At 47.7% G+C, this 26894-nt stretch overlaps 1 protein-coding gene across 1 annotated transcript in view; it reads left to right on the forward strand.

Moving 5' to 3' along the window:
- The first annotated feature begins 1552 nt into the window (after positions 1 to 1552).
- Positions 1553 to 26894, forward strand: part of LOC125121863 (fer-1-like protein 4) — a 41728-nt gene continuing 16386 nt past the window's right edge. Inside the window, exons 1-25 of the mRNA XM_047770179.1 lie at positions 1553 to 1631; positions 1883 to 1938; positions 2302 to 2390; positions 2487 to 2586; positions 3741 to 3832; positions 4001 to 4042; positions 4321 to 4485; positions 5003 to 5063; positions 5172 to 5303; positions 5817 to 5879; positions 5960 to 6044; positions 6273 to 6432; positions 6559 to 6742; positions 6828 to 7014; positions 7590 to 7948; positions 8315 to 8423; positions 8565 to 8739; positions 8835 to 8955; positions 9400 to 9500; positions 13686 to 13773; positions 13848 to 13964; positions 24212 to 24364; positions 26008 to 26161; positions 26327 to 26451; positions 26677 to 26811. Of these exons, the coding sequence (XP_047626135.1) occupies positions 1553 to 1631; positions 1883 to 1938; positions 2302 to 2390; positions 2487 to 2586; positions 3741 to 3832; positions 4001 to 4042; positions 4321 to 4485; positions 5003 to 5063; positions 5172 to 5303; positions 5817 to 5879; positions 5960 to 6044; positions 6273 to 6432; positions 6559 to 6742; positions 6828 to 7014; positions 7590 to 7948; positions 8315 to 8423; positions 8565 to 8739; positions 8835 to 8955; positions 9400 to 9500; positions 13686 to 13773; positions 13848 to 13964; positions 24212 to 24364; positions 26008 to 26161; positions 26327 to 26451; positions 26677 to 26811 (3132 nt within the window). The remainder of the gene's footprint in view (positions 1632 to 1882; positions 1939 to 2301; positions 2391 to 2486; positions 2587 to 3740; positions 3833 to 4000; positions 4043 to 4320; positions 4486 to 5002; positions 5064 to 5171; positions 5304 to 5816; positions 5880 to 5959; positions 6045 to 6272; positions 6433 to 6558; positions 6743 to 6827; positions 7015 to 7589; positions 7949 to 8314; positions 8424 to 8564; positions 8740 to 8834; positions 8956 to 9399; positions 9501 to 13685; positions 13774 to 13847; positions 13965 to 24211; positions 24365 to 26007; positions 26162 to 26326; positions 26452 to 26676; positions 26812 to 26894) is intronic.

Below are 26894 nucleotides of genomic sequence, written 5' to 3' on the forward strand. Positions count from 1 at the left end.
AGTTGTTATAAAGGCAGCTTATAAAGAGAGCAGCAAGAGTGGCGCTGCAAAGCTCCTTCTCCAAGAACTATATTCAGCATCTCAGTATCAAGCCCCCATAGCTTTGAACTGTGTCTGGGAAGCATCTGCGCTTTGTTTTGATTTATTTTGTTCATCCAATAGCAAGATGTAAAGTGATTGCTTCTTTGCTTTATGCCGTTTCACCTTAGGACAGCAAGGGAAACCTGTACTGAGATGGAGAAGTTCCTGGGGTCAAATCAGAGCTGCAGCTGCTGGCCTTCCCCATAGCCACAGCAACACCAGATCCTTAACCCACTGAGCGAGGCTGTGGATTGAACGTGCCTCCTCATGAATATTAGTTGGATTCTTAACCTGCTGAGCCACAACAGGAACTCCCTGACTGTCTAATCTTATCTGCTGCTGCTGCCTGATACATTTCTTATACACAGGCCAAACTGAACAAATCACAGGTCCTGGAACACACCCTTCATTCCTCCCCAGTGTTTGGATATCCTTTTCTGCCCCACTCCTATTCTCAAAATTCCTCCTCAAGGAAGCCCCTCTGACCTCCCTCCCCTGAGCAGTCTGGCTCTGACCCTCTTCTGCTCTGATGGGGAGTGCAGTCTTTCCAGGCTTTGTTTGATGTTGGAGTCCATGAAGCTACTTGAAAGACAAAGAACATGTCTTAATTACCTCTGCAGCTGCACCCCCTTCCCCCAGGGTGGCATAACACAAGTCCTCTACATCGGTGGTGTCGTGGTTATCTGTGAAATGCACTCAACACACTGTCACCCATAGGTTCAGTGAGATACAGTAATTCTTCATTTGAAAAAAGTACTGCACATCTGTTTTAGTTATTAACGTAAGCTAGGAGCTCAATGTCCAGAAACATGTACATGTGCTCAAATTTTTACAATTTCAATGGTTTGCAGACTTCCTGAGACCATCTACAGTCCCACTAGTAAACCCAAGATTAAGGACCTCTGACTTTTGGTGAGGAAGTATTTTGAACGCCAGCATGATAGGGACACACATTCAATCACTCATTAATTCAATAAATGTGTTGAGTGCCCACATGATAATGTTGGGGGCAAGGTGATTCACTTATTAATCCATCCATACAGCCAGTGTTTTAAGGGTCTACAATGTACCCGACACTGAGCTAGGCACTGAGGACAGAAAAGTGTAGGAAGAAGATGAGGCCCCAAGGCCTTAATGCCTCATAGGCTAGCGGAGACCAGGCGGGGGGTCCTGCCCTCTCCCCTTGCCTCCATCGCTGCCCTGTCCCAGCTTCCACCCCACAAGGCTGCAGGATGGAGGCTGAAGCTGGTGCAGGCAGGGAGGACAGATCTCAGGGACCTTACCCCTATTTCTTTGTCCTCCCACTCCCTCCCTACCCATGACCCCCAGGCCTGCCGATTTTTGTGTTTGACTAAAGGGCAGGGATCGCTGAACCTGCTGGGTGAGTCCAGTGAGTCAGAGGCGATTCAGGTGGGCGGGAAGGTGGGCAGGAGGGCAGGCGGGCAGAGGCAGAGCCAGTGGCCCTGGGACAATGGCTCTGACTGTATGTGTGCGGCGACTGACAGGACTGCCAGGCACTCATGACCGACAAGTGAGGCTTAGCTTTCGAGGTGAGATTGCAGGGCTGCTCTAAGGGCTTTTGGAATTGGGGAGCTCTAATTCCTCCATCTGCCTGGCCCTCGACCCCATCCCTAGGCATCTCTACCATCTGTCCCCTGTCTCCCTTCCTCCCTGCCTTCTAGCTCTCTTTAAAGGTGAATCCAGGCAGAATGGACCCTGGGTCAAGGATGGGTTGAGGGCTGATTTTTTGTGTGTGGGGGTGGGAAGGAGCTGATAAATGACTGGATTCAATTCTGGGCAGGTTTTACCCAGAAAACAAGGAGAATTCACTGTGGTCCAGAAGCAGACATCGGTGAGGTCAGTGGGGTTGTGTTCTGGATGTGGAGAAGCTGATATGTGCCCCATCTGAGTTCATCCTGGGGCCAGGGGCTTATTCCTGGGTTTGGGGAGGTTTGGTGTCAAGAGGTGGGATTGGTCTCAGGCTTGACAGGTTAGACTCAGTCTGGAACAAGTCAGAAGCAAGACTGGGAGGATTAGTTCTTCATTGGTATTTAGCCCCAGATCACCCCTAGTTTGGGAAGGTTGGTTCTAAGTTTAGGATATCATAGAGCTACCTTAAGCTTGTAGGCCTAGCTGCTGTTTCAGGGTTGGGAATAGGCTCTGGATTCTAGGTCAGGGTCAGCCCAGCTTTGGGTGTCACAAGGTTCCTTCTATTTCCAGCTGTTCCGTTGGCCACACTATGGGGCTCCACTGGCTGGGGAGTGTCTGTCTATACAGGTGGTCAACTGTAGCCATGTGTTCAGCCCCAGGTGAGTAGACCTAGGCAGCCAAGGATGCAGTAAGGGGAGGGGTGGCTCTGGGGCCATTCTTCTGGGTCATTCTTCTGCTCCATGCTACATCCCTAGGTCTCTGGGGACCCTGGTGATCTCCCTGCAGCAGCTACAGAGTGCTGGGCATTTGGTGCTGCGGGAGGCCCTAGTGGATAAGAATCTGCGAGTGTCCCGGGTGAGTTCCACCAGTCCCCAGCCTGCCACCCCCAAGCCTGAGAGTCCCTTAGTTAGCAGCTTCCATTTTTCTAAGGGGAAAACCCAGACCCAGACAGAAGTGGTAATATGGCCCCTAGGCCAGGGCACCTTTCTTTACAGACTCAAGGCCAAGAACCACGTTCAGTTCTGAGGGGTGTGGCAAGGGGGGAAGATAGGGAGTTCTATGCTGCTCCCTGACCCTGCACCAGGTGCAGTTCTTGTGGGAGACCAAGATGAACCTGGCTGGATTTTCCTGTTCCATGGAGGGTCAGTATAGCCTGGTAGAAATGGACCTGGATTCAAATCTCAAGTCCATTACTGTCCACCTGAGATCTTGGACAAGTTATTGAACTCCTCTAGGCTGTTCCCTCATTTATCTTATGTGAGGTCAGATTGTTGAGCTTTTCATCCAGTCAGTCATCAACTGTTGAGCTCTGATTATAAGCCAAGTGCCACACTGAGCAATGAGGATTGAGTGGTGAGGAAAAGCAGATAAGGACATGCCTGCTTAGAGTACCATATCTAAGGAGAGAAGCAAACAGTAAACAAACATTCACACAAATAAATGTAAAATTGCCATTTTACAAAGCAGCTGGTAGGAAGAAAAAAAGAACTGGTAGGTGGGCTGGGAAGGACCTATTTGGGGTCAGAACAGTTTCCCTGAGGGAGTAGTGTTTCAGCTTAGAATTAAAGGATGAAAGGATGATAGCAATTAACTAAGTGGGTGGAGAGAATATTATAGGCACAGGAACCAGCATATGTAAAAGCCCATGCCCTGAGAGAGCATAACTGGGGTGCAGGGCCAGAGCAGACCTCATAAGAGATAGGACTGGAAAAGTTGGCAGGGGTCAGACCATGCTGAGCTGTGAAGGCCACATTAATGGATTTCTAAGAGTGATGAGAGAATTCTGGAGTTGTGTTGGGCCTCTTCAAGTGGTTTCTTGTGCATGGTAAGTTCTTAATATATCTGAAAAGTCATTATTATTAATGATCAGAGAGGAACCACAAGTCACCAGAGATGCAGGCCAGGAGCGTCTCTGGGTTTATAGATGGAGTAAAAGGGATTGTCTTTGGGCTTTTCTTAGCCTCAGGGCAGTTTGAGGAGCCCAAGGCACACTATGTATCTGGTTTCAGATCCAGGTGGAGCTTGACCTGAAGTACCAGCCCCCAGAGGGCACAGCTGGAGCCTGGGCAGAAGAGGACTTTGGAGCACCCATCCGGGACAGGTAACCCTCCCACCCACCTAACCAAGGCTCAGGCATGCCTTGGGAAGGGAGACGTGGTACCCAGTTCCACAGTGGATCCACTGGATCTGGTGACCCTTGAATCAGTGCTGCCAGGGTTGTAGCTCATAGTCAGACCTGCCCCTCTCCTGTCATTTCTCCTTCTCCCAGCTCAGAGCTGATCATTCCCAATGTGGGCTTCCAAGAGCTGGAGTAAGTATGGGGGGATGAACTAAGGTTACAGGGTCAGTTTTGGAATTAGGAGCCAGTGAGGTGGAGTCAGTCCCTTGGTCTGGTATCAGTACTGCACCAATTCCAGGATGAGACGTCAGTTCTAGAAATCAGGGGTCAATTCTGGAATTAGAGGGCTCCCAGGCTAAGGGTCAGTCCTGGATCAGTGGCATCAGACCTAGAGTCAGGGGAGTCAGAGATGGGTACCCAGAGATGAGTGATAGGTCCCAGACATGTTCCTTGAGGGCCTTTCCTGTCAGGCCTGGGGAGGCCCGGCTGGAGCGGCGGGCAGTGGCTTTGGGCCGCAGGCTAGCTCGAGGCCTAGGTCAGCAAGATGATGAGGACAATGAACTGGACCTGGAGCTGGAGCTGGAGGATGAGCCTGATGTGGAGCTTTCTGGCGTCGTGTTCAGCCCCCTTAAGAGGTAACTTGTACCCACTGAACACCTGCTCCCACAGCCTACCAGTGTGTCAACTTCATTTGCTCACACAAATGCAGGCCCATGCCCATCCACTCTCACAAATACATGGTCCCAGGGTAGGGGTGAGGAGTGGATATCCTGGGGTCAAGTGTCATTCATTCCTAGGCATAGATACTGCCACATTCACAAACACAGTAACACTGGCTCACACATGGCTTCCAGAGCTCACCTAGGTGATAAAATCCTGACAAAGCCAAGGAATTTTGTCTCTTTTGTTCAGGGCAGTGTTCCAGTGCCTAGAACAGTGTTGGCACACAGTAGGTGCTCAATCAATCTTTGTTGATTGAATGAATAGTTTTACGGTTCCAGTCAAATTCTGAGTGTAGGGTTGAGATGGAAGCAAGACAAAACCAAAGTTCAGAGGGAGAGACCTTATCATCGGCACCAAACAAGAATGTCTGTGCAAGGGCGGGTGCCAGGGTGTGGGTGAAGTGAGAGCTGAACATAGACCTTTCTGCAGCCGAGCTCGGGGCCTGGCCTGTGGGGATCCCTTCCAGATATCCAGAGTGCAGGACTTCCAGGTACTGCTCTCCCTCCAGCCCCGACCCTTGGGAAACGCTGCCTGGCCTCCACACATGTTCTATCTTGGCTGGCCTGATGTCCTTTTCTCTTCATTTTGCACCCTTCAGGTGGGGGTCACGGTGCTTGAGGCCCAGAAGCTGGTGGGAGTCAACATTAACCCCTATGTGGCTGTGCGTGTTGGGGAGCAACATCGAGTGACCGCCACACAGCGTGGGACCAACTGTCCCTTCTACAATGAGGTGGGTGCAACCAAGGAAGCTGCGGAGAGGAGAGAGTCGTCAGGACCTAGGTTAAGAACTGTCCACGGAGGGGACGTGGCCTAGGTGGAAGTTAGCCAATATGCAGGCCTGAAGCTGGGGGCACTTTGAGTGCAAAGAGGAGGTGGGTTGGGGTGGGTAGGGCTTGTTTGCAAAAGGTCAGGGCCAGGAGTTCCCATTGTTGTGCAGCAGAAACTAATCAGACCAGTAACCATGAAGTTGCTGGTCTGATCCCTGGCCTCACTCAGTGGGTTAAGGATCCGGTGTTGCCATGAGCTGTGGTGTAGGTCGCAGATGGGGCTCAGATCCTGCATTGCTATGGCTGAGCCATAGGCTGGTGGTGGCTATGGCTCCAATTTGGCCCCTATCCTGGGAACCTCTATATGCCGTGGGTGTGGCCCTAAAAAAAAAAAAAAAAAAATTTCAGGACCAGCTGGCATGAACCCTTGACTTAGAAGCTTCTCTCACCTTTCTTGCTTTCTCATTTCAACCCAGTACTTCTTGTTTGAATTTCATGAGACCCGGCTTCGCCTCCAAGACTTGCTGCTGGAGATCACGGTGAGGGAGGTAGGGGTGAGAGGTTTCGGTCAGAGAAGGGGAGATGCCCAATCTCCAGGACTAACACCACTTTTCCCCAGGCTTTCCATTCGCAGACGCTTCCCTTTATGGCCACCCAGATAGGCACCTTCAGGATGGACCTGGGCATTATCTTCGACCAGCCAGGTACTTAACTCTTTCCTCATTGAGACTCATCTGCGCGGACAAGAGGAGAGGACCCTCTGGGCCCTGAGTCCAGTGTGTTAACTAGTGAGACAGCAATCACTTCTCTCGGCTGACCTCCACACACTCCCGCTCCTCCCTATTGAGCCGGATTTGAATCATAGCCCTATTACCTCCCCGTGCATCCCACTGGCTTCCCCTGACCCCTGTGACCGGCTCCTCCGTCCCCAGATGGCCACTTCTACCAGAAATGGGCTCCGCTGCACGACCCCCGGGACACCCGCGCGGGGACCAAAGGTTTCGTCAAGGTCACTTTGTCTGTGAGGGCGCGAGGAGACCTGCCCGCTCCGCTGCCACCCGCTGGCCCAGGACACAGTTCAGACATTGAGAAGTGAGCTGGGGTGAGGTGGGGAAGGGGAGCGTAGGACGGGGCGTGGCCTCTGGGATGCGGAGATGGGGAGGGGCCGAACCTCGGGGTGCCGGGTGGCTCGGGGTGCTTAGCGCCCGGCTCCTCTAGGAACCTGCTGCTGCCGCGCCGAGTGCCGGCGGAGAGGCCGTGGGCGCGGCTGCGCGTGCGCGTGTACCGCGCCGAGGGGCTTCCGGCGCTGCGCCCGGGGCTGCTGGGCAGCCTGGCCCGCGCCCTGCAAGACCAGCGCGTCCTCGTGGACCCTTATGTGCGAGTGTCTTTCCTGGGGCAGCAGGTAAGTCCTGCCCGTCCCCACTCGGTGGACACTAACCCTGATCCCGCGCTGACCCCTCTCTGCCTGTCTTCGCTGCTGCGCTCAGGGCGAGACTTCTGTGCGCGGCGAGGCGGCGGCGCCTGAGTGGAACGAACAGCTGAGCTTCGTGGAGCTCTTCCCGCCGCTGACGCGCAGCCTTCGTCTGCAACTGCGAGACGACGCGCCCCTGGTCGATGTGGCCCTAGCCACGCACGTGCTGGACCTGAGGCAGATCTCGCATCCCGGCCGCGCAGGTGAGTGCATCTGGCAGATGCGTGCCGCCTCCTCCCGGCCCCCCTCCGCCAGCAAACTCCAACCCGACAACCCAGGTCCGCTTAGAAAATCAGGGCCATCCCACATAACAACCTTGCTCCAAGCCGGCCCTTGTCCTCGGAGCCTCTCCTGTCGCCCCCAGACTACCCTCGGTTTGGCTTCGCTGACAAAATCCTGACTACAGCTGCATATCCAGTAATTACTCCAGCCTTGCTCTCCCTACAGTTTACGCGCACTAAAACAAGCCTTGTTCCAACCCTTAAGGGATTACCTGTAGCTCTGCCTCAATCTTGACTGCACCTCCAGGGTTCTGGCTACGCCCCTAGAGGCTCCTTCCATCTGTCCGCAGCGCCTTTGAGAACACAACAGGTTTCAAAGCGCTCTCACATCTTGGTCCACAGCTGTTGGCGAACTTCCCTTCCAGAGTGGCTGAGGCCGATCTGACACCCCTCCTCCTTTGCTCTTGCAGGAAACAATTATGGGTGTGGTGCATAGACTGACCTAGTATCCACCTGCTCCATGTCCCCTCCAAAACCCTGTTTTTGTCCTCCCACAGCGGGGTTTAACCCCACCTTCGGCCCGACCTGGGTATCTCTCTATGGCTCGCCCCCCAGCGGCGGACTCCGGGATAGTCTTCAAAATCTCAATGAAGGCCTTGGCCACGGCATTTGGTTTCGCGGCCGCCTGCTGATCGCTGTATCCATGGAAGTGTTGGAAGGGAGAGCTGAAACTAAGCCTCCCCAGGTCCCACAGGGGTCCAGGTTATCCCGGCTCATGAGAAAAAAGAAGAAAGCAAAGCGAGGCCAGACTCCAGTGGGGATTCAGCAGCACCTGGATGCCAGCTCCAGTGCTGATGCACCTGAGATTCCTAGTGCGATGGAGGTGGAGGTGGAGGAGTTGCTGCCGCTGCCAGAGGTGGAGGCTGGAGTTTAGTGAAGGGGAAGGGTCACTTGCAGCTTGGAGTGTGTAACCAGCTCCCAGGCATTAAACGTGGGGGGGGGTCTCTCAACTAGGGGGCCTGGACCACAGTATGTACACATGTGCTCTTGTGTATATACACGTACCAGAGGAGGAGGACTGACAAATCAGAGGTGAGCCAGGGAGGACTAAGCTTTGCATCCAGTGGGTTGAGACAGCAAGGCCCAGAGGGAGATAGGACACCATCAGTGAATCTTTTAGGCCTTGGTGGCAATGACTTTCTGTGGTCATTGTGGCCAAGCATAGTCCTGGCTTCAGACTGGGAGGGTGGGGACTGACTCCAGCCTGACCTTTCTTTTCTAGAACGCCCTGGCACCCTGCGAAGATTTCCTGCTCTTCGCCGTGCTCTTCGAGGCCACCATGATTGACCCCATCATGGCCTCCCAGCCTATCAGCTTCGAGATCTCCATTGGTATGTTGCGTGCCCTAGCCGAAACCCTGAGTGCTATGAGTTTGAGAGTGACTGCTCTTGTTTTGGACTTAGGCCCCTGGAAGGGACAGTTGACCCTTGGGCCCTCAGCCTGGCACCTGCTGACCCTTGCTGCTCCGGAAGGTCGTGCAGGTCGCCAGGAAGAACAGTTAAGCCGAGGGTCCAGGCCTGGGGAGGGAGCAGAGAGTGTGGCAGGGGAGGCAGAGCCTCTTCTGGAGTTGGACCAGGGAGCAGGGCCAGTGGAGGAGGAAGAGCTGGGGACCCCTGCACAGCGGCCTGAGCCCATGGATGGCAGTGGGTGAGTGCTCGTGGTGGCTGGAAGGAAGATGTTGGGAGATCCCCAATGGCCCAGGAGTTCCCCACATAGACTCTGCTCCTCCCCAACTGGCCCAGGCCATATTTCTGCTTGCCCCTGCGTCACCGCAAGCCCTGTGTGCGTGTATGGAGCCGCTGGGAAGATCACTCATGGCGCCTGCAAAGCAGTAACTGTGTGCGGAAAGTGGCCGAGAGGCTGGTGAGGGTGAGGCAGGTGCATGCAGGGAGAGGCTAGGACATAAGGGGTCTGGGAGACCATGGCCTGTGAAGGAGTGCTGGAGGGGATAATGGGTAAAGCACCAGCCAGGGACCCAGCACCTCAGTGGTGAAAGGCCAGAGGACCAAAGAGCACAGCTTCTGGGTGAACTGAGGAGGCCAGAAAATGTGGGAGAGCTGGAATTCAGAACTATTGGATCCAGGAAGAAGCTGGGTGAAGAACATGGATAGGGTTACTGGGGGCCCAGCCTAATGGCCATGGACCCAGTAGGGGGCTTGAAAAACAAGCACCAACTAGTTGGAGTCAAAGAAGAGCAGGGCCAAGAGGTGCAATGTGAATGGGCAGCGCCCTGGGATGAGGATGTGGTCTAAACGAGGTCAGGAGTCTGGACCTTTAAGACCTTGACCCTCTTACCTTGTTGTGCAGGACCAAGGGCTACAGGAGGTTGAGAGTCTGCAGCGCAGGCCGGGGTCTGGAGCCTGCATGCGGTTGAGGCACACGCTGGAAGAGCTGGTGGCTGGGAGCAGGTGAGCTGAGAGTATCCCCTCCCTGCTGCCTGTTTCTGGGCCAACTCCAGGGTGAGGGAGACTCTTGATAGCTGTTTGGACCCAGAAGCTCCTGAAGTTACATCTGCTCAGCACTAAATTTATAGAAGAATGAGGAGCCAATTATTGGGGGTTAGGCCACTCCCCTCCAATAAACTCCCTTTCCCAAGCTCCTATAGGCTTATGGATTTTTCCCTCTCCTCAAATCTTCCCTGCGCCTTTCCTCCACACCTGTTCCAGCTAATGACCTCCTTTCCTACTTCATGGAGAAAATAGAAACCTCACCTTTCTCTGTCCAGTCTACCATCTTGCCAGCTTCTGCATCCATCTGCTCCTTCATTCCTGCTATAGCAGAGGCAGTGTCCTGCTCCCAGAGCCACAGCTGTGATCTTGAGGTCATCTCCTTTCACCTACTGGACGTGCAGTTGTCTACTTTCTCTCCTGAAGCTTCATCTATTCCCTAGTTACCCAGGTCATTTCTGTAAACATGTGTATTTGTCCGGCCACTTCCATCTTTGACCTTCACTGTCCTGGATTCCATAACCTGCTTCAAGTACTTCAGTGTTTCTCCAGTCCTCTTTTCAAAAGAGATGTTTATCTGTTTATTCAATAAATATTTATGGGAGTTCCTCTTGTGGCTCAGTGGGTTAAGAATCCAACTAATATCCATGAGGATGTGGGTTCGATCCCTGGCCTGTTAGGGAGAAAACAAAGCAAGGAAGTATTACAGAGAGGTGTTGCAATTCTAGAAAAGGTGGTGAGAAGAGGCCATGATGGTGTTTCAATAAAGAAGATGAAGGAGGAATTCCCATCGTGGCTCAGTGGTTGACAGATCTGACTAGGAACCATGAGGTTGCAGGTTCGATCCCTGATCTTGCTCAGTGCATTAAGGATCTGGCATTGCTGTGAGCTGTGGTGTAGGTCGCAGATTCGGCTTGGATCCTTCGTTGCTGTGGCTGTGGTGTAGGCTGGCAGCAATAGCTCCAATTAGACCCCTAGCCTGGGAACCTCCATGTGCCTCGGGAGCAGCCCTAAAAAAGGAAAAAAGACAAAAAAAAAAAAAGAATATGAAGGAGCAATCCATGTCTGTGAGGGTGTTCCAGGGAGTTCCCATTGTTCCCGACATTGTGTCTGTGAGAACGCAGGTTGGATCCCTGGTCTTGCTCAGTAGGTTAAGGATCTCGTGTTGCTGTGAGCTGTGGTGTGGGTCACAGATGCAGCTGGGATCTGGCATTTCTGTGACTGCAGCATAGGCGGCCAGCTGTTGTTCTGATTCACCTCCTAGCCTGGGAACTTCCATATGCTGTGGGTGTGGCTGTAAAAAGAAAAAAAAGAATGAAAGGGTGTTCCAGGCAGAAAGGACAGTATGTGCAAGGGCCTGGTATGTTTGAGGAAGAGCAAGGGAACCAATGTGATTGCAGCAGAGTGAGTAGGGTAGATGAGGCTGGAGGGTGTAGCAGGAAAGGAGGATGATGGTAGGGAGAGGCCTCTGGGAGATGTGTAGGCTGTTGTAACAGCCTTGGATGCTTCTCTGAGTGAGATGAGGAGCCACTGAAGGTTTTGACAGGAGAAAGGATATGCTCTAACTGATCCGTAAAAAGGATCATTGGGGGAGGGACAATATGAGAGGAAGCAGAGAGGTTACTAAAGAGGGTATTGTAATAATTCAGGTGACCAATAGTGAGGAATTGAATCTATGGTGGTTGCAGTGGACACAGAATGATAGGAATGGATTCAAGGGCAATTTTGGACTTTGAAAGTGACACCTCATGACTTGCTAATGGATGGGTATAGGGGACAAGGAAAATATGCAAAAGAGAGCCATGAATGACTCCCCAAATTGTGGCTTGCACAGTATGTCATCAGATGGTGCTGTTTTACTGAGCTATGGAAAACAAGAGAAAGAGACAGTCTGATGGGAGTGGAGGGAATATCAGAAGCACATTTGGGGACACGTTAACTTTAAGAAAGATGTCCATCAGACATATGTCTGCTAGGCTGTTATATGAGCTGAGCTCTGTGGAGACTTCAAGGCAGGAAATGTAAAATTAGGGAATGTCAATACTGGATAAGATCATCTAGGGACCAGTAGATAGAGTTTAGCGTGGAAGAGGAGGACTTAGCAGGCTTGGTTGTTGGTGGTCACTTTTCTGTCCTCATCTTCCCCAACCTTTCAGTGTCAGTGAACACAGCTGACCCCACCCTCCGTCTTGAAAAACTCTGCTGGTGACTTCCATGTCGCTTTTTTCCTTTGGCTTCCCTGGCCATTCCTTCTCATCTCGTGCTGGCTCCCTATCTTCCTGACCTCTAAATATTCCAAACGTTCATGCAGATATGTCCCAGGGCTTCACTGTAGGGCTCTCTTCTCTGTCTGTAGTCTCTGTGTCTTCAAAAGAGCAACCACCTTTAATCTAATTTAATTCCTTGCCTAATTTTCCATACAGTGCCATTAAACTGTTACCACCATAGCCGTGGCTATGCCAGATCCTTAACCCACTGCACCAGGCTGGGGATCAAACCCATGCCATTATAGAGACAATACCAGATCCCCAACCTAGATTCCATAGCAGAATCTCCTTATTTTATATATTTTTGAAAATTCCCATAATAAGTAGTTAAGTAGCGCTCAAAAAATGCTCAAAATATAATATCTCAAAAATCGTGTTACTTTACCCAACAAATACTTTTTGAGCATCTGTCAGGTGCTAGGCCCTGAGAATACAATCGTAGTAATCAAAATGAAATCCCCAACCTAGTTTACATTCTACTTAGAGACAGATACAGCAGAGTATATGGATGGAGAAAGTGGTGGCGGCTGTTTAGACAGGATGACCAGAGAAGGTCTGTGCAGAGGTAACATTTGAGCAAAGACCTGAATGAAGAAGGGGAGAGTGAGCCATGGAAGGATCCACTAAGGGCCAAACATTCTAGCAGAGGGAGCAGCTAATACAAAGGCCCAGAGGTGGTAATGGGCTTGGTGTATTCGTGGAGGAGCAAAAAGGCCAGTGTGACTATAGGGTCGTGCATAAGGAGAGAGTAACACTTGATGAGGACAGGAAGATAAAGAAAAACAGCGAAAGCAGGGCCTTTTAGGCCATTTTAAGAATTTTGTTTTTTACTCTGAGATGATAAGCTTCTGGAGAGGAGTGAAATGGTGTGGAAAGCACTGAAAACATCATTCTGGATGCTGTTTGGAGAATATTCTTTAGTGGGGAGGGTTAGAGTAAAAGTAGTGAGAGCAGCTAGGCCATTGCGGTCATCCTAGGTGAGAAGTGATGGCGGCTTGGATGAGCATGGTCCTGGAAAAGGAGAAAAGGAGAAAAGTGGTCAGATTCTGAATGTATTTCGAAAGTAGAGCCTAAACGATATGCTGAGGGGTTGATGTGGAGTGTGAGTAAAAGAAAGAACAGTAGAGGATGACTTTGAAGTTTTGTCGGGGGAGGGGAGGGAGTGGGCAGTCATTGGAACTCATGCACTTGGTTTAAGCATGTAATGTTCAAACTATCATTAGTCAACGTTGGAGCTGTCAAGTACAGCCCATCCGAGCCTTTAACGTGCATTTGAATCCCTCAGGGTATAAACATGCAGATTTCTCACGGAGTGCTTGTTGTCTCTATGAGGATGTGGGTTCAATCCCTGGCTTTGCTCAGTGGGTTAAGGATTCTGGCATTGACACAAGTCGCAGAGCAGGTTGCAGAGGTGGCTTGGATCCTGTGTTGCTGTGGCTGTGGCATAGGCTGGCAGCTGCAGCTATGAATCAACCCCTGGCCCTGGCACTTCCATATGTCACAAGTGGGTCCGCAAAAAGAAACAAATTAACATGCAGATTCTGACACAGCAGGTCTAGGGTGGGGCTGAGATCCTGGGGTTCTAAGTAGGTAATACCAATGCTGTTGGTCCTGGGCTACACTTTGAGTGCCCAGGGCAGTAAATAGTTAAATACCACCGAATTCTGGGCTCCAGAGTGAGGCTGTCCTGGATGAATTGGGCAGTGGTCCAAATACAGAAGCCATCCTTGCCTAAGGAAGGATGCCTCCTTGAGAACAAGACAAGGAGGAGCTATAAGGGAGGCTGGGTGTAGGAGGCCTGCTCTGAGGGAGGTGGCCCCTAAGGGTTGGTGTTCCTTCCTTTGACTCCTGTCTGCCATGCCTGCCCCTGGTCTTGTAGACAGTTTTGCCAGGGTGCCGAGCGCAGGACGATGACCCGGCCCAACGCCCTGGATCGATGCCGAGGGAAACTGCTGGTGCATAGCCTGGTACGGTCTGGGAAAGGGGGATCAGGGGCACCCAGCAGGAGCCCTCTACTTATGTTCTCTTCCTGCCCTTCCAGAACATATTGGCAAAGCAAGGACTGCAGCTCCTACAGGGTCTGAGACAGAGCAACATGCAAGAGAAGGTGGCACTGGCCAAGAAGCTTCTGGCAAAACTGCGCTTCCTGGCCCAGGAGGTAATGCCTTGCCACCCATTTCCCCTCCCCAAAATACCCTTTTCCCTCAGCTTTCCAGAGTCTTTGGGCAGGGGTGACTTGATATTTATCCTGTGGACTGATGTCAGGCTATGGGACCTGTTGCTCTGAGCATAGGACCAAATTCCATTTGGAGCAAGTGAGGGCCCACCGGGGATGCAGGGAAGATGCAGGATCTCTTTGGAAGAAGATTTGAGAGTACATTTCCCTAGTCTGAAGCTCTGAACACAACACATGTGACGCATAAAGGGAGCTCATCTTTTTGGAACGCTCTGTCTGCTATGCTTCTTCATGTGTTACCTTGTGTGATGCAACAACCTTGGGAAGACGTCACCCCATTTGACAGGTTCAGAAACAGGCTTAGAGAGGGATAGTGACTGATCCATCATGTCATAGCTGGTTAAGTGGCAGAGCTAGAATTCAAAGTCAGTTCTGCCTCACTCTGAAATTCAGTTATTCCCAAAGGCAGGGAAAGTTTTGAGCACTGGGGCCAGTATGTCCTCAGGGTCAAAACTGAGGAGTTGGACATTGGTCTCAGATCTTGAAGGGCAAGTCGGAGTTTGGCAAATGTGAAAGAATGAAGAGCATGTGCAAAGGAACAGCTGGAAGGCAGAGTAGTGGAAGGAGATATGGGATAGAGACCTTCTAGTGAATTCATTGCAAAATTATTTATTTATTTGGAATGAAAACCTGTCAGGTGACATTTTAAAAACATTTTCTGACTCAAATATGCCTCCTGAAATAATATAGGTTAGTTTTGCTATTCTTTGAATTTTGTAAAATACTGTTTATATTATTTTGCTGTTTTAACTCAATATTATATTTGTGAGGTATATTATTATATGTAGCTGTAATCTGTCCATTTCATTGCTGTATAATATTCCACTATATGATTATAATTCATTACCCATTCCACTATTGATGGATATGTATCTTGATTCCAGTAGATGATGATTAGAAACAGTGTTTCCACTTTTGGACATGTCCTGGGTGTAAGTGCAAGAGTTTCTCTAGGGCAGTGATTCTCAAATTTTTTTGATCTCAGGACTCCTTTAAACAGTTTATAATTACTGGAGACCCCAAAGAGCTTTTGCTTATATAGAGTATCTACTGATGTTTACTATTATATGAGTGAATTAACACTGAAAAAATTTTAAAACCCAAGAAATAAAAAATTATTAATCCATTAAAAATAACAATAGTAGTGGGGAGATCCTGTTGTGGCTCGGTGGAAATGGATCTGACTAGGAACCATGAAGTTGCGGGTATGATCCGTGGCCTCACTCAGTCGGTTGGGATTCCAGCATTGCCATAAGCTGTGGTGTAAGTTGCAGACGCAGCTCGGATGTGGCTGTGGGATAGGCTGGTGGCTGTAGCTCCAATTTGACCCCTAGCCTGGAAACTTCCACATGCCATGGGTGCGGTCCTAAAAAGCACACATCCACAGAAAAATAAGAATAGTAAACCTATTGTAAGATAACGTAAATAATATTTTTAGAAAAATAAATGTATTCTCCAAAACAAAAATTTAGCAAGAACAATGCCATTGCTTTACATTTTTTGCAAATATTTAGCAAAGAATTTTTATATTTTGTAATATTAAAATCCATTGGTCTACCTTGTCCTTTTATCTGTTATCCTTGCATGATTTTTTTTTTGTCTTTTTTTTTTTGCTATTTCTTTGGGCTGCTCCCGAGACATATGGAGGTTCCCAGGCTAGGGGTCGAATCGGAGCTGTAGCCGCCAGCCTATGCCAGAGCCACGGCAACGCGGGATCCGAGCCGCGTCTGTAACCTACACCACAGCTAACGGCAACGCCGGACCGTTAACCCACTGAGCAAGGGCAGGGACCGAACCCGAAACCTCATGGTTCCTAGTCGGGTTCGTTAACCACTGCGCCACGACGGGAACTCCTCCTTGCATGATTTTGAATCCCCATTCATATGTCAGTTGGAAATGTGGTACCCTGAATTATGCATACCTTCTAAATGTTGATGTATTTCATTATACAGTATTAAGAAATCACCTTCATTCATATCACAGTCAATCTCAGAAAAATCTTTAGGGAGTTCCCATTGTGGCTCAGCAGTAATGAACCTGACTAGGATCCATGAGGACTTGGGTTTGATCCCTGGCCTCGCCCAATAGGTTAAGGATCTGGTGTTGCTGTGAGCTGTGGTATGGGTTGCAGATGCGGCTCGGATCCTGCATTGCTGTGTGGTATAGGCCAGCAGCTACAACTCCAATTTCACCTTTAGCCTGGGAACTTCCATATGCCTCATGTGTGGCCTGAAAAAGCAAAAAAAAAAAAAAAAAAAAAAAAAAAGAGAGAGAGAAAGAAAGAAAAGAAGTCTTTTAAGTGTTGGGAAGCTGTCAAGTTCAAAATGGCTGATACAAGAGACAATTTTTCCAAAACTGCAAATTTCCATTTTGTTTTGCTCCTCAGCTTCATTCTTTTACTAAGTATAATGATGGCTGTGGGTTTTTCATAAATGCCCTTTGTCAGGTTAAAGAAATTCTGTTCTTAGTTTCCTGAGTGAGTGAGCTTTTTTTTTTTTTTTTTTGATCATGAAAGGATATTGGATTTGGTTAGATGCCTTTTCTGCATCAAGTGAGATAATCATTTGTTTTTTTTTCTTCTATTAGTGTGATATTTAACATTAATTGATATTGTTAGGTTGAACCACTGTAGCATTCCTGAGATGGTATATAAACCCGAGCCACAGCTGTAACCAGAGCCACAGAAGTGACAGTGCTGGATCCTTAACCTACTGAGCCACGAGAGAACTCCTATAATCCTTTTTGTATGCTTTTAGATTCAGTTTGCTAATATTTTGTTCGGAACTTATTCCTGAGAGGTATATCTATGTTCATGAAGGATATTACTCTGTAGTTTTCTTATGATGTCTTTGTCTATCTTTGGTATAAGAGTAATGCTCAGAATGAGTTAGGAATTATTTATTCTTTTTCTTTGTTGGGGAAGAGTTTGAGAAGTATTCATGTTAACTATTCTTGAAATGTTTGGTAGAATTCTCCAGTGAAGCCATTTGGTCCTGGATTTTCTTTTTTGGGAGGTTTTTGACTGCTAATTCAATCTCTTTACTCGTTATATAGGTCTATTGAAATTTGTTTCTTTTTGAGTCAGTTTAGATAATTTTTATGTTTCTAGGAATGTTCTCATTTTATTTTCTTTATTTATATTTATTTATTTATTTATTGGTCTTTTCTAGGGCTGCACCCGCGGCATATGGAGGTTCCCAGGCTAGGGGGTGAATCGGAGCTGTAGCTGCTGGCCTACGCCACAGCCACAGTAACATGGGATATGAGCCACATCTGTGACCTACACCATAGCTCATGGCAATGCCAGATCCTTAACCCACTGATCTAGGCCAGGGATCAAACCCGCAACCTCATCGTTCCTAGTCGGATTCATTAATCACTGAGCCACGACAGGAACTCCTCATTTTATTTTGTTTAACTCTCATTTTCATTTCTAATTTTATTTATGTCTGTATCTCTCTTTTATTCTTTGTCAGTCTAGCTAAAGTTTTGCCAGTTTTGTTGATTTTTCCAAGAACCAACTTTTGGTTTCCTTGATTCTATTTTTTTCTATTCTCTAGTTTATTTTTCTCCACTCTAAACTTTATTTTTTTTCTTTAGGCAAGAAATAGATATATAAGATAGGACATTTGTGAGGGGAAAGCAGGCAAGCACAGAAGCTCTGACTCCACTCTAATCTTTATTACTCTCTTCTGTTAGCTTTGGGTTTAGTTTTCTCTTGTTTTTCTAATCCTTCAAATTATAAAGTTAGGTTATTGATTTGAAATCTTTCTTCTTTTTTATGTAGGCATTTATAGCTATAAATTTTCTTTGGAGACTGTTGCATGCCATAAGTTTTGGTACGTTAAGTTTTCTTATTTCCTTTTTAAATAAATTTTTTTGTTATAATTGATTTACGATGTTCTGTCAATTTCTGCTCGATAGCAGAGTGACCTGGTTACACACATACATACATTCTTTTTCTCAGATCATCCTTCATCATGTTGCATCACAAGTGATTGGATACGTTCCCTGTCCAATACAGCAGGATCTCATTGCTTATCCACTCCAAATGTGATAGTTGGCATCTACCAACCCCCAATTCCCAGTCCCTCCCACTCCCTTCCCCTCCCTTTTGGCATCAACATGTCTGTTCTCCATGTCCATGAATTTGTTTCTTTTCTGTAGATAGGTTTATTTATGCTGTATATTAGACTCCAGATATAAGTGATACCATGTGGTATTTGTCTTTCTCTCTTTTTTTTTTTGTCTTTTTGTCTTTTTGCCATTTCTTGGGCTGCTCCCACGGCATATGGACGTTCCCAGGCTAGGGGTCAAATCAGAGCTGTAGCCACCGGCCTACACCAGAGCCACAGCAACGCGGGATCCGAGCCGAGTCTGTGACCTACACCACAGCTCATGGCAACGCTGGATCGTTAACTCACTGAGCAAGGGCAGGGATCGAACCCGCAACCTCATGGTTCCTAGTTGGATTCGTTAACCACTGCGCCACGACGGGAACTCCTCTCTTTCTGACTTACCTCACCTAGTATGAGAATCTCTAATTCCATCCATGTTGCTACAAATGGCATTATTTCATTCTTCTTCTTCTTTTTTTCTTTTTTTTGGCTGCACCCTTGGAATATGGAAGTTCCCAGGCTGGGGGTCAAATTGGAGTTGTAGCTGCTGGCAAATGCCACAGCCACAGCAACACTGGATCCAAGCCATATCTGTGACCTACACCACAGCTCATGGCAACACTGGATCCTTAACCCACTGATTGAGGCCAGGGATCAAACCCACATCCTCATGGATACTAGTCGGATTTGTTTCTGCTATCCCACAACAGGAACTCCCATTTTGTTATTTTTAATGGTTGAGTAGTATTCCAGAGTGTATATGTACCACATCTTAATCCATTCATCTGTCAATGGACATTTAGGTTGTTTCCATGTCTTGCCTGTTGTAAATAGTGCTGCAGTGAACATAGGGGTGCATGTATCTTTTCAAATGAAAGTTTTGTCCTGACATATGCCCAGGAGTGGGATTGGTGGATCAATTGGTAGTTCTATATTTAGTTTTCTGAGGTACCTCCTGCTGTTTTCCATTAGTGGTTGCACAGTATGTTACATTTTTATTTTCATTCATCTCTAAGTATTTTCTAATTTCCTTTGTAGTTTCTTACTTGATGCAGTGTTTAAGAGCGTTAATTTTCACATATTTGTGAATTTTCCTGTTTTGTTTCTATGATTGATCTGTAATTTTATTCCACTTTGGTCAGAAAAATATACTTTGTATGATTTCAGTCTTTTAAAATGTATTGATGCTTGTTTTGTGACCTACCATATGATCTCCCCTGTTGAATGTTCTGTGTGCACTTAAGAGGAATGTGTATTCTGCTGTTGTTAGATGGAGTGTTTATATGTGTCTGTTAGGTCTAGTTTGTTTATAATGTTCAAGTCATCTAATTTGTTACTGATCTTCTGTTTAGGTATTCTACCCACTATTGAAAGTAATATATTGCAATCTCCAACTATTAAAGTAGAACTATCTACCTGATATCATATTTTAGTTCTTTTATTTCCAGTTTTCATGCTTGTTGAAATTACTCATTTTTAACCCTCTTTATTTTTCCCACAAGATCCTTTAGAATTTTGGTCACAGTTGTTTTAATATCCCTGTCTTATAATACCAACATTCGGGTTATTTATGGGTCTACTTCTGCTGATTATTTCTTCTATAATCATGGGTCACATTTTTTGCTTTTCCTATGTCTTGTAACTTTTTACTGTATGCCTGGATTTTTTGTATAAAAGAACAAACAGTATAGGCTAAAATAAATGATTGATATCACAAGAGAGTTTTGCTGAAGTCTATTTTATCTAATTTTTCTTTTATGTGTAAGAAAACTTTTCTTTTACTTGTGTAAGAAAACTTTGCTACCTCCAAGCCACAAAAGTATTCTCCTATGCTTTTAGGAGAACCATAAAATCTTTATGATTTTAGATTTTACATTTAGGCCTCTGACCTCAAGTTAATTTTTGTATATGGTGTGACATATAGGTCAAAATTAAATTTTTTTTTTTTAATGAGAGTTTTTATTTATTTATTTTTTTTGTTTTTGTCTTTTTGCTATTTCTTGGGCCGCTCCCGCGGCATAGGGAGGTTCCCAGGCTAGGAGTCCAGTCGGAGCTGTAGTCTCTGGCCTATGCCAGAGCCACAGCAATGCGGGATCCGAGCCGCGTCTGCGACCTACACCACAGCTCACGGCAACGCCGGATCGTTAACCCACTGAGCAAGAGCAGGGACCGAACCCGCAACCTCATGGTTCCTAGTCGGATTCGTTAACCACTGCGCCACGACGGGAACTCCAAAATTAAATTTTTAAAATATGGACGTTGAGATATTTTAATACCATATGTTGAAAAGGTTTCTTCTTTTTTTTCCCCATCAAGTTGCTTTGGCTTTTTGATTGAAAATCAGGAGGCTCTGTAAGAGCCTCTGTTGAATTTTTCATTTCACTCATTACACTTTTTATTTTTGTAAGTTCTATTTTTTCAAATCCACTATTATTTTTCACAATTTCTTATTCCCAGTGAATATTTGTCTTTTGTTTTATTTAAGCACAGTAAGCAGAGCTGTTTTCATAATGTCAGATGATTCCAGGAGTTGGTTTTTTGGGAGTTTGGTTTTGTTCTTTGTTACTGCTGATACTTTCTCATGGTTATTTCCTTCTGTACTTAGTTGCTTTAATCTAAAAAATTATTTGTGGAACTTCTTTGAGTCCTGGAATAATTCTTCCAGAAAACATTTGACTTGACTCTTGCCCTTGATCACCTCAAACTAAAATTTGATGTTTGTTAACACCCAGGCACTGTGAGAAAACCAGCTTGCAGTTTTTCCTTTCAGGGACAATTTCCAGCTCCCACTACTTCACGCAGCCAGATGACTCTCCTTGTAGTTCACTGGGTGTGAAAGTGTGGGGAAAGTTCAGTTATAGTTTATCCTGATCCTTAAAGCATGATTCTTTGGGTTCCTAGTTTTCAGGTATATCCTGTTAGGCTCCTGTCCTGAGTGATAATCAGGGCTCTTTATATTGTTTTTACTCACTGCCAGGTCATGAAAAGCTCAGGCTTGCCAGGTTTGGCAAATGCCCTTGTGGCAAAAATTGCTGAAATATTCTGTTAATGTCTCTGGATTCCTATCTTCATTTAGAGCTTGGTATAATGATTCTTTATTCTAATTATTTCACCACTGCTTTCAATGAATACCTTGAATTATTTTATCAAGTGATTTTAGTTGGTTTTTTTGGCAAGAAGTAGGTCCTTTTGGAGTTCCCATCATGGTTCAGTGGTTAACGAATCTGACTAGGAACCATGAGATTGCGGATTCGATCCCTGGCCTCGCTCAGTGGTTTGAGGACCCAGCTTGCTGTGAGCTGTGGTGTGAGTTTCAGGCACCGCTCAGATCTGGTGTGGCTGTGGCTGTGGCATAGGCCGTGGCTATAGCTGTGACTAGACCCCTAGCCTGGGAACCTCCATATGCTAGGGGTGCAGCCCTAGTAAGACAAAAAAAAAAAAAAAAAAAGAAGTAGGTCTTTTTTTTTTAAGGACTCGGGTATGGCATGTGGAAGTTCCCAGGCTAGGGGTCAAATTGGAGCTGCAGCTGCTGGCCTGTACCACAGCCATAGCAATGCCAGATCCAAGCCACATCTGTGACCTACACCACAGCAACTCATGGCAACACCAGATCCTTAACCCACTGAGTGAGGCCAGAGATTGAAACCACGTCTTCATGGATACTAGTTGGATTTATTACCACTGAGCCATGATAGGAACTCCAAGAAGTAGGTGTTAATTCCTAGCTCTTGATATTCCTGGAGATGCAAGTCAAGCAAGATGATTTTGAATAGGGAAAGGAGAGGGTCAGCTTTGGAGTGCTCAGTTCTAGCTATTGTTTGTTTGCTTACTCAATGATATTTGAAGTCCTACTCTATGCCAGGCTCTGTATGGGGCCTTGGGGATCCTGCCATGTTTCTCGCTCTTTCAGAGAGTATGTTCTAGTGAGAAAGCCAGACTATGCATCCTAAATTAATAAGAAAAATATCACTGGAGTTCCCATTGTGGCTCAATGGAAACAAACCTGACTAGTGTCCTTTGAAGATGCAGGTTTGATCCCTGGCCTTACGCAGTGGGTTAAGAACCTGTTGTTGCTGTGAGCTGTGGTGTAGGTCACAGACAGGGCTTGGATCTGGTGTTTCTATGGCTGTGGTGTAGACTGGCAAAGGCAGTTCTGATTTGACCCCTAGCCTGGAAGCTTCCATACGCTGCAGGGGCGGCCCTTAAAAAAATACGAAAATATGATTTGCAGGGATTGCTGAGGAAGATATTACAGAGGCTAAGAGGGCAGGAGAGAACCTACTTACATAAAGTGGTCAGGAAGACTTCTCTGCAGAGGTCGCATTGAAACTGAGACCCAGAGGATGGGAGCAAGCCAGCCGTTCATTGTTGAGTATGAGTTGGAAGGGACAACTGAAGACAGGAAGACTGTCCTAGTGGTCTGGACAAGAATGGATGTACTTGATCTAGGGCTGTGAGGAGGGGAGAACAGGGGGACGCTGGCAGGACTTGGTGATTAGATGTTGGAGGAGAAGGATGAAACCAGCCCAGGTCTTTGGCTGATATGAATGGGGACCAAGTGGCGGGGCAGGGATCAGGCTGAAAGGAGGGAAAAGTAAAGAAATCAGGCTGTCACATGCTCCAACATGGAGAATCTTGAAAAACCGTATGCTAAGTGAAAAAAAGCCACTCAGGAATTCCTGCTATGGTGCAAAGGGACCTGTAGCATCTTGGGAGTGCTGGGACTTGGGTTTGATTCCTGGCCCGGGACAGTGGGTTAAGGATCCAGCATTGCTGCAGCTGCGGCTTAGTTCTTGGCTATGGCTCAGATCCCATCCCTGGCCGGGGAGTTCCATATGCTGCAGGGCGGCCAAAAAAAAAAAAAAAAAAGCCACTCATTAAAGGACAGATTCTTTATGATTTTACTCACGTGAGGTACCGAGAGTCATCAAATTCATGGAGAGAAAGTAGAATGCTGATTGTCAGGCCTGGAGGAAGAAATGGGAAATTAGTGTTTAATGGGTAGAGTGTCCATTTTGCCAATGATAAAAGTTCTGGAAGGAGGCGGTAGTAATGGTTGCACAGGAGTGTTAATGTACTACTGAACAGTACACTTAAAAATGGTTGAGGAGAGGGGAGTTCCTGTCATGGCTCAGTGGAAACAAATCTGACTAGCAACCATGATTATGCAAGTTCGATTCCTGGCCTTGCTCAGTGGGTTAAGGATCTGGCGTTGCCATGAACTGTGGTGTAGGTCGAAGACGTGGCTAGAATCCAGTGTTGCTGTGGCTATGGTGTAGGCCAGTGGCTGTGGCTCTGATCTGACCCCTAACCTGGGAACCTCCATATGCCGCTGGAGCGGCCCAAGAAATAGCAACAACAACAACAACAACAACAACAAAGACAAAAAGAGAAAAAAAAAAGTGGTTGAGGAATTCCCTGGTGGCTCAGTGGGTTAGGGATCCAGCGCTGGCTCAGGTTGCTGCTGTGGCACAGGTTCTATCCTTGGCTTGGGAACTTTTTTCCCTCCCATTTACTAAAAATATATATTATTTGTAATTTAATTATATGGCTCAGTAAAGTAGGTGTCATAGAATAAATGGATTATAAATTAGCTTGTAAATCACATCCTGAAATTCTCTCAGAGGTCTAAATATACTTTGAAATTCATCCATGAGTGACATATAAAGTTTTATGAAGTACATTTGTTTTGAATTTTTAAGAATTTTCATCATTGAATATTGCCTTAGCTTTAGCTCTGTACTGGGAACTTCTGCATGCCTTGGGTACAACCAGAAAAATGGCTGAGTTGGTCAATTTTATGTTATGTATATTTTACTATAATTCACAAACAAGGGAGACTGGAAAAAGAAAGGTTGAATTTTGAGTGTGAGGTGGCCTGTGGGGCATCCAGGGAAGGGATGTCCAAGTGGCAGGTCGCCAGATGGATCTGAGGTTCAAGGGGAGGTCAAGGCTGGAGGTGGACATCTGACCTGTCCATCCAGTGGAACCTGTGGGAGCAGGTGGTCTCAACTCCAAATTCACGTCTGTAACCCAGTTCTCTGCCCACAGCCCCAGCCTCCTCTCCCAGATGTGCTGGTCTGGATGCTCAGTGGGCGGCGCCGTGTGGCCTGGGCCCGGATCCCTGCCCAGGATGTGCTCTTCTCTGTGGTGGAGGAGGAACGGGGCCGGGACTGCGGGAAGATCCAGAGTCTGCTGCTCACAGTGAGGGGTCCTGGGGGTGATGGTGCTGGGGACTAGAGTGGGGTGAGGCTCACAGGGTAGCACAGACATTGGAGTGGAAGCCTGTGGTGCCCAATAGGGGGTCCCCAAACTCAAAAAGCTTTTATTCAAAAAATTTAGGAGTTCTCGTTGTGGCTCAGTGGCTTGCTAACCCAACTAGTATCCATGAGGATGTGGGTTCGATCCCTGGCCTCACTCATTGGGCTAAGCATCCAACACTGCTGTGAGCTATGGTGTAGGTTGCAGATGCAGCTCAGATCCAGAGTTGCCATGGCGGTGGCATAGGCTGGCAGCTGCTAATCCAATTTGACCCCTAGCCTGGGAAGTAACATATGCTGCAGGTCTGGCCCCTAAAAATAAAAATAAAATAATATAAATAAATTTTGTGATTCCCATGTGGCTCAGCAGGTTAAGGATCTGGCATTGTCACTGCTGTGGTGTGGTTTTGATCTCTGGTCTGGAAACTTCCTCATGCCATAGGCACAGCCAAAAAAAAAAAATTTTTTTTTAAGTTTTATTTCTAATTTTTTCAGTTTTTCAATTTTTTTTTTTTTAAATTAGGAGTTCCCATTGTGGCTCAGTGGTTAACGAATCCGACTGGAACCATGAGGGTGTGTGTTCGATCCCTGACCTTGCTCAGTGGGTTAAGGATCCGGTGTTGCTGTGAGCTGTGGTGTAGGTCGCAGATGCGGCTCGGATCCCGCATTGCTGTGGCTCTGGCGTAGGCCAGCGGCTACAGCTCCCATTAGACCCTTAGCCTGGGAACCTCCATATGACGTGGGAGCGGCCCCAGAAAAGGCAAAAAGACAAAAAATAAATAAATATATAAACAAACATTTAAAATAGTTTAAATTTTTAAAAACTTTAATTCTTTTAAATTTATTTATTTATTTGTTTGGTTGCACTTGCAGCGTATGGAAGTTCCTGGGCCAGGGATTGAACCCATGCCACAACTGTGACCTGTACCACAGCTGCAGCAACATGGGATTCTTGTTGCACCATGAGGAAACTTCTTAAAATTCTTATTATTTTTAAAAGTATACTGAGCAGTTTTTAATTATTGAAAATGCCAAAAGGAGATTGTGCCTTTACCCAGGTGCACTTTGATGTGAGATAAACACCAAATTTTGTCATCTCTGGGCCTGAACTGGCCCTTTTGCTGACTAGGCTCTGACAGATGGGCAAGGTTATGAAAATGGGAGTGTGACTAATTAGTTCCTTATAAGTACAGCTGATTTGGAGGCAAAATGTTTCTAAATGAGGCGTCCCTGGGATAGACACCAGCAGGGGTCCCTAGTGGTGAGAAGCTGTGACACTGGGGTAGGGACAGGGAATCTAAATGCGTTGGGGTTGAGGGGACAGGTGGTGAGTGTGGGGCATGGGGTACAGAGCTCAGAGCATAGTTTTGGGCTGTGGGGAGGGGCAGGAGGGATAGGGAGTAGGAGCTGAGGGGTAATGGGGTGTCGGATGGAGGGCACGAAGAGGGTGTAAGGCGAGGCACAGGGAGTGCTCTTTGATTAGGGAGCTGGTGATACAAAGAGTAGGGCCTGCCTTGGAGGAGCCAGATGGCTGGTCTAGCTGGGGTAATAAGAGGTGGGCCCTCACATGCCTCCTCCCCACAACAGGCACCTGGGGCAGCCCCTGGTGAGGTCTGTGCCAAGCTGGAGCTCTTCCTGTGGCTGGGGCTGGGCAAGCAAGCCAAGGCCTGCACCTCCGAGCTCCCCCTGGACCTGCTGCCTGAGCCCTCAGCTGGGCTGCCCTGCAGCCTGTACCGGGATGGTGAGTGCCGGGCGTGGGGGCGGCGGGCCCAGGAGGTCCAGAATCCAGCTCTGGGCTTCCTCAGGATATGGGGCTAGATGTTCATCAGGAAGTTCAGAGGGGTGTGGGATCAGGGACTCCAGTGTTCCCTGAGCTAACACGGCCCCTTCCCTCTCTTCACCCCAGACTTCAGCTATTTCCAGCTCCGGGCTCACTTGTACCAGGCCCGAGGTGTGTTGGCAGCAGATGACAGTGGGCTCTCGGACCCCTTTGCTCGAGTCGTCATCTCTACGCAGTGCCAGACCACACGGGTGAGGGCCGGGCTGGAGTGTGGGTGGAGGGGCTGTGGGAGACAAGGCGGTGCGGGGGCTGAGCTTTTTCCAAGGCTCAAAGCCTCTCTTCCTGTCTTGGATTTTCAGGGCAGGATACTGAATCAGACCATCCTGATTTAGGGGTTGGTGTAGAACCAGGGGGTCTTAGGGGTGAGGATTTCCTCTGACACCTGCTGTCGCCTCTTTCTCTCTACGACCCTCAAGGTCCTGGAGCAGACGCTGAGCCCCCTGTGGGATGAGCTCTTGGTGTTTGATCAGTTGATCGTGGATGGGAGGCGGGAGCACCTGCAGGAGGAGCCTCCGCTAGTGGTTGTCAGTGTCTTTGACCACAATAAGTTTGTGAGTGTGGCCTGGGTACCCACACCCAAGGACCCCCTCTCCTTGCCTTGATGCACCCTCCCCTGGCTCCTGAGCCTCTTCTA

This window comes from Phacochoerus africanus, chromosome 3 (genome assembly GCF_016906955.1).
Source record: "Phacochoerus africanus isolate WHEZ1 chromosome 3, ROS_Pafr_v1, whole genome shotgun sequence".
Classification (NCBI taxonomy): Eukaryota; Metazoa; Chordata; class Mammalia; order Artiodactyla; family Suidae; genus Phacochoerus; species Phacochoerus africanus.